At 38.5% G+C, this 10,397-nt stretch overlaps 1 protein-coding gene across 1 annotated transcript; it reads right to left on the bottom strand.

Moving 5' to 3' along the window:
* Nucleotides 1-244: 244 nt before the first annotated feature.
* On the bottom strand, nt 245-9,870 carry LOC105045472 (CDPK-related kinase 1). Its single transcript, XM_010923770.4, has 11 exons — nt 9,032-9,870; nt 6,552-6,682; nt 2,908-2,949; nt 2,686-2,794; nt 2,325-2,403; nt 1,924-2,220; nt 1,729-1,841; nt 1,238-1,345; nt 1,107-1,169; nt 848-1,015; nt 245-693 (listed from the first exon to the last, which is right to left on the bottom strand). The coding sequence occupies exons 1-11, from the start codon at nt 9,512-9,514 to the stop codon at nt 556-558; spliced, it is 1,731 nt and encodes a 576-aa protein (XP_010922072.1). The 5' UTR covers nt 9,515-9,870; the 3' UTR covers nt 245-555.
* Nucleotides 9,871-10,397: the final 527 nt, after the last annotated feature.

The raw sequence follows: 10,397 nt of genomic DNA, 5'->3' as shown, positions 1-10,397 counted from the left end.
TCCAACAAGGTAATTTAACAACCCTAAAGATCCTCGACTTGCATATCTAAATATTTTGGACCTAGATAATTGAAATGAATGCGTCCCCCTCTCCCCCACACTCTCAAAAAAAAAAAAAAAAACCTTTCTTTTCTCTGTGTAATTACTCAATCTGGATTTGATTGACATTAACCTAGTTGATTGACAGAGAGGTCTAGGCCGAGCAATCTCATGCTACGTCAAAACATTTAGAATCCTACTGATATGAGTGGAAAAGCCAGAAACGTAGATTTAATTTCCTTGAGCCTTTTAGACTCCCTGTTTTTTGCATCTGTACATGCCTCTGCATGGCTTTACTGCACAAACCATGTGTACTGAGAAACAAAAAAAAAATGATGTGGCGCAAAGACCAGGACAGCCTTCAAGATCCTGGCAAGAACTCACCCTTTTCATTACATGCCTTGGTCCTGGACCTGCATGGTTTGGTATGATTGGCCTTCCTTGACTCACAATTCAACTAGATGCTTCTCGAAGTCTTGCTCCATAAGAAGTAGAATTCTTTGATTGAGTCATTGTCTAAGCCTTTGGAGTTGAGCGTGAGGATGCCCCATGTAGAAGTTTGATGAATCCCATTAAACTAAGCTTCCCGTCAGAATGCCTTATCCAGCCTTGGAGAACAACATGGACCGGGACTGAGGGGCTGAGCCCAAGTTCCTGTACAAGCATGATCATTAAGTTTCTCTTTCAGTTGGAAAATGGAAATAAGCTGGGAAATTCCGAGCTAATGAAAGAGCATAAGATTCCATGATTGAAAAAACATATGCTAATGAATTGCGTGAACTATTTTTTCACATATAATCAACCATACCGATGCAAGTTCCTCAATCACTATGGAGCGGTTCCCATCCTTCTCAAAGAACTCATATGCTCGGCGTGCAACTTGCTCCCAACTTTCTAGTCCTTCCAGCTGATGCACACTTATGGCAGCAGCCACGAATTCTTCAAAATCTAGTTTTCGGTACTGAAGAGAACTTACCTATATCATGAAAAGGACACAACAAAGGTAAATACTTGGAACTGTAAAAAAGAAATCCTTAAGACAAAAGAAGTGCTCACACAAAAAGTACCGTGTTCACGAAATCAAGAACCCTTGAGTCCTTCATTGCATCAGTCGAGTTCTTCACCAAGGCCTATCAGTTCCCAGCATTAATTAGAAGTATACCATTAAGGATGTAGGCATTTGATACAGAAAACTAACCATCTTGAAGTTTTGTAAGGAGATATAGCCATTCTTGTTTGGCCCTAACCATTGGAATTGCTCATGCAGATAATAGAGCTGATCCACTGTCAAGGTCTTGGCAAGGGCCTGCAGTATATGCCAAATATCATCACAAAAAAAAAAAAAAAGCTAATTCAGTATATATATGTCTCAAAGTTTTTTAGATCACTTCAAGGATGAAACAAGAGGATGAGCCTTGGCACAACAATAAGGTTGCTCCATTATGACATGGGTTCGAAATATGAAAACAACCTCTTTGCACGCAGGGATAAGGCTACATATATGTAACCCACTCCAAACCCCACAATAGTGGGTGCCTCATGCACTAGGCTGCCCTTTTAATCAAAGATGCAACACATAACTACAAATTGATTAGCACTAGTGCTAGAATGATTAAGAAGCTTATAGTTAGTTACAACATATACAATGTAAAACAATAATAGACTCTGTATGTAAAAGAGACAACATACCCTCAAAGCGGATTTCCTCAAAGATGATGAACATATATAAGCTTTTGTAAGCCTATAAACTATAATATCCATAGGAAGTTTAATAACCTGTGAATCTCGAAGCCAAGGATGACCTGTGCATGCACAGAAACCAGATTTTAGTGGTTGATAACTTAATATGAAAAACTGAAAATATTAATGGGGAAAAGAACTTACCAAGAGCTTGTGAAGCAGTAATTCTCTTACGATAATCTTTATTCAGCAACATTTTGACAAAGTCTCTAGCCTCAGCAGACAGCGAAGGCCAAGGAGCCTCCTCAAAATTTGGCTCGGCCTTCAGGACAGCTCGAAAGATACCTGATTCAGTTCTGGCCCAGAATGGGCGACTTCCACATAGAAGAATATAGGCAATAACACCAATGCTCCACATATCGGCCTCAGTACCATAAGATCTATGAAGAACTTCAGGAGCAACATAATACGCACTTCCAACAATGTCATTAAGCCTTTCATCTGCATGCTTCCAGTGATGTAACATGTTATGCTTCAAGTAAAAGAGGAAACAAAGCCTAACAAGCTAAAATCCACTGATACATCATGTTATACTTAAAACCAACCTGGCTTCACAAAGTCTGACAAACCAAAGTCTATAGCCTTCAGGGGAGAATTCTCATCCTTGGAAGCAAAAAGAAAGTTCTGTACCATAAAGCAAGCAAAATGATTGAATTGTGTGCAAGAGAAATAGAGGATTGTCTAGATATAGGAATGTCTCTGCATGCACATGCCTATGCATATGCATTCGTGTGTATGACCTTTGCGTGTGTGCATGCACACAAGTGTGTGGTTTGTGCATGCATGTTGTGTCTGCATGTCTGTACAAGTGCATGAGTACATTTGCATGCCAGTGCCTGTCCATGCATGTTCCCTCATGCATGGGCATATGTGTATGCTTGTGCATTAAATCTACTAAACAATCACCTCTGGCTTGAGATCACGGTGTACAACACCTTGGAGATGACAGAAAGCAACAGCACTTAAAATCTGGACCATGACAACCTTAGCATCTTGTTCTGAGTATTTGCCATCCCTATAAATAAATTAAGATAATGATAGAAGATCTTTTTGCTAGCAACTTTTAAGAGATCAAAAATCAACATTTTCGCCAGAAATTTGAAATGGAATAGTTCATGCAAAGGGTACCTTGAAAGTATCCTATCTAATAGTTCACCTCCTCTGCATAACCTGATCAATATGAAACATGACTATAAGCTCATAAAATTCAAGAGAACAGCTGTTCGTTTAGACAGGAATTCAGTTACAGGTTTTGTATCTGTCCAGGGCAGCTCCAAATGAGGTGTACCAAAATCATACCAGACTGTACTGATCAGAAAATATCAGCTAGAATGCATCCAACTATGTCATCAGAGTCTTGGATATTTTTTTTTTCTTTTTCAAATTTTCTTATTTACAGTCTTGTTTTTCTTTGGGAAATGATGAATATGCATTTTTCAAACTTTCAGAGCATATATGGTTTTCTCATATTATGCAAAACAAAGTCTCATGGAATTGGATTAGAGGTAATTTACAAGCATTTTCTTAGCGAGAATATTACAACATATTGACAAGTAGAAAATACAAGCTAGCATTTAATATAACATTTGTAGAGAATGAATATATGTCAAGTGCACATAAAAAACAGCTGGATCAATTGCATTATAAATCACTTATCATGATATATCATAACTATGCCAAGTTGGGATGGAGTTAAGCATGACCATGAATCAACCTAGTTCTTTCAAGTCATGATTTTGGATCCAAACCCAAATTATTAACTAATCAGGTCAGGTTAGGTCAGCTCCATGAAAAAATATTTTAGTGCAGCAGGTCATTAGGGCAGAGTCAGGAAAATCATGAGTTGTGACCCAAGCCCAACCCAATACATTCAGATCCTATTCAGATATGGTCTAGGTATGCCTCCAAGGCATTTTTTGGAAAAAAAAAAAAACAATATATATCTAGAACGAAATTAATAATTGCATGTGTAACAAGTAAAATAATTAAAAAAGGTGTATGTAGTTTGTTACTACTAATGCCACTTGCAAGAGTGCAATTCAGCCTTAGTTAAGCCTTTAAGCTACAAAAAAATTGCATTAATACCCAACCTACCAACCTAAAAATGACAACAAGGTGAATGATAGAGGATTTATGAACTTTGAAGTTACAGTTTTAGGTAAAGCTGGATCAAACAGGGCCGAGTTGAATCAGGTCATATAATGTTTGACTTTAACCCATTTTATTCCCAGTTAGTACATCGGTAGGTCCAGCTGGGTATGGATCAGCTAGAAAACAGATGACCCCTACCCAACCAAATTTTTCGAACAGGTCATTTTTCTGATGCAGTCTCAAAGGGTCTGAAGTACCAGGTTAGACCTGGTGTAACTCGTTCAGGACCAAGTCAGCTCATAGGTTTGACCTGACCCATTTGCAGCCCTAACTTTATGGGTCAATGAACCATAATAGACAGTAATATACAAAATTATGAGGATAGACATAGATATGAGGCTCTACATATATGAACCCACCCCCTCCCCCACCTAAAAAAAAGAAAAAAACAGTGCATGTCAACATACTGTAACTTCAAAACCAGCATTAATTGACCAATATAGAAAAACATCAGATGTTTTAAATCATTATTTTAGTATATTGGCTGCATGTTTAAATTGCACTTGATGCTTCACAAATATTCTAAAATACTATAACTCCGAAGCCCCCTCTTCCCCCTCCTCTACCTCTCTCGCACTCCACCGGCCTCTCCCTCCTTCCCCGCTCCCTCTCTCTCTCTCTCTCTCTTTTCCTCTCTTTCCTTCTCCCTCTTCCCCTCCCTCCGGCTCTCTCTCTCTCTCTACCGGCCACTCCCGCTCTCTCTCCCTCTCTCTCTACCGCCCTCTCCCGCTCTCTCCTTCCCTTCCTCCCTCTCCTTCTCCTTTCCTCCCTCTCTCCCTCTCTTCCTCTCACTCGTTCTTACTCCTCCCTTGCCGGTTTCTCTATCGATTCACGCCGGAACGGCATAGAACGGTACATATGGTATTGTACCACAAGCCTACCGGCATGGGTGCTGGTTCTGATTTTGCGGACCTGGCCTCCAAGATTCATGTCACAAACTCTGCCCTTGAACCCCTAGATAGACTCGGGTCTTTGGCCCATGATAAGACCTTAGGCACAGCGCATGTGGAGCCTCTCCACTAAATACAGGCCACAATCCAACAAGACAACAACAGTGTTCTACATGATAGCATAAAAGGAATGTGAGAAACTTCTTCCCAATCCCAAATCTATGGAACAAGATTTGCTAGACCACAAGTAAAATTTATCCAAGGAGATTTAACCAAGCAAAGTATAAGGAAGAACAAATAGCAGGGGAGTTCCTTTTTCTTATCTTTTTTTTTCTGAGCGAAAGGGAGAGCGAAGCCACCCATTTATTTAATAAAATTCAAAGAAGAGTTAACAAACATGAGAAAGGGAAAAAAGAGGAAAGCAATGAAGGAAAATAAAGAGGGAGAAGTAATCCATTGAAAAGGAGAGCGAAAAGGAGAAAATGAAGGATTCTAGGATCCAGCAAGGTGAAGAGGAGACAGATGACCACTTCTTCCAGGTAGAAAGAAAGTGCAGTCTGTCTTTGCTACTGAGGAGAAGGACCAGTCATCCAAGAGAGTTAAAGTAGTATTTGTGAAAGGTATGTACTTAGCTTTCTTTCTTAGGAAAACTCTTGAATTCCTTTCCTTCCCTATCATCACATATAGAGCTCAAATTAATACAGTGGTTTCAGTAAAAGGGAGAAGGAAAAGAAGCAATTCAATTTCAACATGCCAAATCTAGCAGTCATCCAGATAGAATTCAAACACCCACACCAATCAAGATGTCCACAACAGTTCAGTCTGTTACTAAAAGATTTTCTTTGTTAAAACATAATGATGCTGGCTCCACAGGTTCAAAGCAGCAAAAACTGCCCTCTAGAATAGTCATCTAATGCCCTCAAACTGTTATCATTTACAAGCAACCACTTTCCATTTTTCTATATACTTGTTTGAAATTTTATGCAAGCCTGTCACCATCTTTCACTAACAAAAGTATGGAATCTATCTTCAATGCTCAACTAATTTTCTTTCCAAATGGCCTAAAATCTTTTTCAATCGAAAATGTCACTGACAAATTCTAGGAAAGGATAGTTTTGAGATGAAAAGTTAATTGATTACATAATGATGGATCTCATATGATTGAACTAAAGAAAGAAACATATGCTTAAAAAAATTGAAAATAGGATTGTGCTGCTGTTTCTTACCAATCCTGAAATCAGGCTCCTCTGAAAGCAAAAGGGTGGAATTTTATTGAGATATTCAAATGGGATGTATATCATACCCAGTAAGAAAAAGAAAAAACTATGGTCTTGTCCTAATAATCAAGAGTGATTAGCAGACGAACCGCTCCGCCTGCTTTTTGTTATGTGTTTTTATATTTATGTCTGTGCATATATATGCACGCATCAAATACAACTGTCTCACAGTTTTAATGTCTAGTAATAACTAATTATAGAATGCTGCATCAGACACTATGCAGAGATGAACTGAACTGAAGAAGGGACATGCAGAAAAATTACAACATCTGTAACTCCATATATCCAGCACCGGAACTTTCAGAAGCACCACACAACCTTGCATTCATCTGGTGCATAGATGTAGCTTTTTTCCTCCCAGAATGTTCGCATTTTTCTTTCAGTTCCCAAGTAGCAATGGTGTGTGGATTCTAAGAACGACTAAATGAGTCATAAATATATAATCAGCACTTACTCCATCACTACGTACACGTTGTCCTCATCCTCATAAGCATCATAAAATTGCACAAGATTCTGATGTCCTGTGAGAGATCTCAATATTCTCACTTCTCTTCTTACATCTTCAATGGCAATATCTGTTGTCATCTGCCATAATAAAGTCTGTGAGATTAAACGGTATGTTTTCAGATTGTTCTACTAACCAACATACATTAGCAAACTCCTTGGTATGTAACATGTAAAATCAGGATTTTAGAATTTCAAAAGCCAAAAGTCATCCAAGAAACAACTGCGAATCAGAAAATCGTACAACCTACAGTCAAATTAGACAAAGACCAAGTCTCCCATCTATTAAGGGAATTTAAGAACTTAGGCGACCACAAAAAGCACATCACATCCTACCATGCTATGACAAAACTAAGACAAGATCACAAACTAGATATCTAAGTGACTCATAAAATGGCAAATCTATATGTTCTTCAGTCCAAACCAAACTGCATCAGAAGTCAGCTTGGTAACATTTCAAGCAGGCAATGAGAATTGATGACTTGATTAGTTGGAGCTTTGTATAAAATTACTATGGTAATAAATCAAAGTTCATTCTCCTTACTTCTCTCCTTACGTTTGTTTCTTAATTTTTATGATGTACTCTTAATCCTTAATTTCCTATATGGACTTCATCCTAGAGATTTGGTCTGAAACATTCAACCACTTAGCATCGGTAAATAAGAATTGCATCATAATAAGCATATATGCTCATTATTAGTCTTTAAGAAACATACATTATGTAAAAGCAGGAAGAAGAATTGATGCATATGTTTGCAACAAGCAACATGTATGCCTCCAAACCGATAGTCCAGGGATCGAATCTTGGGTATTGCTATAAAAAAAAAAAAATTTAAAAATCCACAAACAGATAGATAAAAGCCTATGCCAATAAAGGGGGTCTTGTGAGAATAATAAGAATGGTAATACTGGGCTCTGACCAAGTGGTTGCACCCTTCATCCAAATTGAGGAGGTTCTGTTTGAACATCAGGAGGTGTTTCCACAATTAGTTGACATGTAATTGTTGCGTTATTTCATTAAATGGCAGGCGGCACTCCCAATTCTAATATTTTTTAAAAAAATGAAAAACTAACATAAAGCAAAATCTAATTACTCAAGAAGCATGTGAATGTGATTTCAAATGCTGATAGACTGATACCATGTATGATTTGCCATTTTTTGTTCTTTACATCATGTAACTCCTTATTAGAGATTCAAAAAAGGCACAACAAAAAAAGAGAGTATGTGAATTAAAAAAGCAAAAAAGAAATAAAACCAATAAGCACAAATGTTTGCTTCTAAGCAATAGCTTTAAGATATATTTAAAGCTAATCTACAGTTGCATTCTTCCATATGCTTCTTTCAATTGTACAACAGCCTTCTGGCAGTTTCAATTTGAGTAGACAAATTCGATAAACAGATCGCTAATTTCAGTTATAAATGAGTGCAACAGGAAAATATAACTTTTGATTGGTAATCATGAGAAAAGAAAAATAGATATTGAGTTCTAATTCTTGTTTCTTAAACCATCGTGCATTGCTGGATCAACCAAAAATGGTAGGATAAAAAACTTCACCAAGTACTGTTAGAGAAAATATATACAAAGTAGACAAATATGTGGGACATAATGCCATTACCAAACAGACAGCTTAAATAGATGCCAGCGGTCAAAATTTAAGTTCTAGCAAGGATGTATGCTGCAATAAATCTAATACCAACTGTCAGATTCTAAATGGCCCCCCCAATACAATACTAGAAAATTCATCCTCAGAGAAATTACAAATGAGAAGATGATAAAAAAAAATGAACAAAAATTGTGGAGGTACATCATAAAAAGTGGAAAGAATTTAGATTAGGAAGAATAGGAGCAAGGTTCATTATTTGCCCTGATCCAATTGCCAACGACTGCCAGCACAATATTAGTAAGCAATATGGACTGGTTGAATTGCAGAAATTTTCATTATGCACACCAAGACCAGAAACAGATCAAGCCCTTAAACAATAACACAAAAGCAAAAAAGATGGAGATCCAAATTTGTAGAAAAGAAGAAAATAAAATTGATGATAGTGAAACACATCTAAGAAAAATATTGCAAATTTTCAAAATTCACACATTATGTCAGGAACAAATCTAAATCACGCATGAAGTTCGACAATTATTATCAGTTTCAGGTTCAAACATGGAACAAGATTGGTTTGCATTGATGCAACTTTAACAAACATAAGATCTACAAAATAGATTACTTTAAACTTGGAAAAACAAAATTATCGATATTCATCAAATTTCCTTCCATATATATTTGTACAATTGGAGATTAATTAAGCCACAGATCCAGGGGGTTTGTCTGAACTCAAGTTGTAGAATTTTGGCACCAAATCAGGCAGCATAGATTTCAACAGAAATTCACATATGGAGCAGAAAGATCATATGGTAAATAAATAAAAACGACCTTTGCTTTTGGGATAACCTTAACTGCCACCTCTTGGCCCTTCAACTCCCCCTTCTTCACCCCAGCCGAGCAAGTATACCCAAAATGCCCGCGCCCGACCTCCTCACCAAGCTCATACTTCAAACAGAACTGCTTTGAAAACCCAAAGCTCTTATCCAGTCCCAATTCAGCTTCATTTCCCTCAGGGATCGTTGCCTCGTTCGGCTTCGCCGAACCATGGCGGCGAGCAAGCAAAGCCTTGATGTGCTTCGCCGGAGACGGAGGAGGGAATGCTCGCTTGAACAACCGCAGAGGGGTGGAGCTCACGCTGGAATTGGCCGGTGAGCTCTTGTAAGAGCTCGGCAAAGGGCTTGGGCTCAGGAACGGGAGCTTTGGGGCTTTCGGGGTGGCGGCATTCGTCAGGGGACCCTCATCGCTGGGAATCTCAGGGCCTTCTTCTTGAACTGGGGGGTCTTGGATTGGTTTTCCGTGGCAGAGTCCCATGGAAACCAACTCCCAAATTGGAAGAAGGATTCAAAGAAAAATTCAGAACTCAAGAAGAAAGGGCTCAGAAAATTTGAGACAAGAGTAAAGAAAGGACGGAAGAAGGACACATAAGAGAGAAAAACACCTCCAAATGGACTTAATAATCCCAAAAAAGCAAGAAAACAACATGCAAAACAAAGTGGTCAGAAAAGAATCAACATCTAGTCTTCAATGAGGAAGCGCCATTGAGTTACATAATGCACCAAAAAGGAATCAAAAACACAACTTTGAGAGCTTAGACAAAGAAAGGTTGGAAATTTTTCAACAAAAGTTTGATACCATGAACAAATTGAAAAGAAAAGGGATGAATTAAGGGATTGGGGATAGGAAAGGGAAAAGAGGATTCTGCTACAAAGGTGAAAGATGCTGGATGAGAAAGAAAGCAGGAAAGGAAGAAAAGACACACTTTAGCCCAGCTTTTCCAGCTTTTCTTTGGGGATTGTTGAGGGGGAATTTGTTCTGTCTATCACTATAAAGAAAACTCATTTGATATGGAGGGTGAGCTTTTGGATGATCTCTTCAACTCACAGGCTGTCCTTGCTCTCCCAAGACAGGAGAGAGAGGCACTGCTATTGATTGCCCCAGAAGATAAAACAAAAAAGCCTTGTTCCTTGCTTGTAAATTCCCTCCCCCTCATGCTTTCCCCATGCATGGATGTTGACTGGGCCTGTGAGTGCTGGAGCTTTGGCCCATCAATTTTACTTCTAGGAGGAGGGTGAGATGCCATTTGCCCTCCATCCAATCTTCCTCGCCTAGGGACCATGACCCTGTGGGTCTGGACTCATGTGGGTTATTTTCTTGCAAAGAATGGTCTACTCTCCAGGTTATGAATCCATGTGGT

This window comes from Elaeis guineensis, chromosome 5 (genome assembly GCF_000442705.2).
Source record: "Elaeis guineensis isolate ETL-2024a chromosome 5, EG11, whole genome shotgun sequence".
NCBI lineage: Eukaryota > Viridiplantae > Streptophyta > Magnoliopsida > Arecales > Arecaceae > Elaeis > Elaeis guineensis.
The sequence above is the reverse complement of the archived record's forward strand: the minus strand, read 5'-3'. Positions and strand labels throughout refer to the sequence as shown.

Bases quoted from the DNA above. Each gene is read 5' to 3' on its own strand.
- LOC105045472 (XM_010923770.4), bottom strand. From the start codon at position 9,514: ATGGGACTCTGCCACGGAAAACCAATCCAAGACCCCCCAGTTCAAGAA. The intron at 2,221-2,324 runs GTTGGTTTTAAG...GGAAGCATGCAG, and splicing joins GTCAGACTTTGTGAAGCCAG to ATGAAAGGCTTAATGACATT. The intron at 694-847 runs GTATGGTTGATT...ATGCTTGTACAG, and splicing joins TGATTGAGGAACTTGCATCG to GAACTTGGGCTCAGCCCCTC.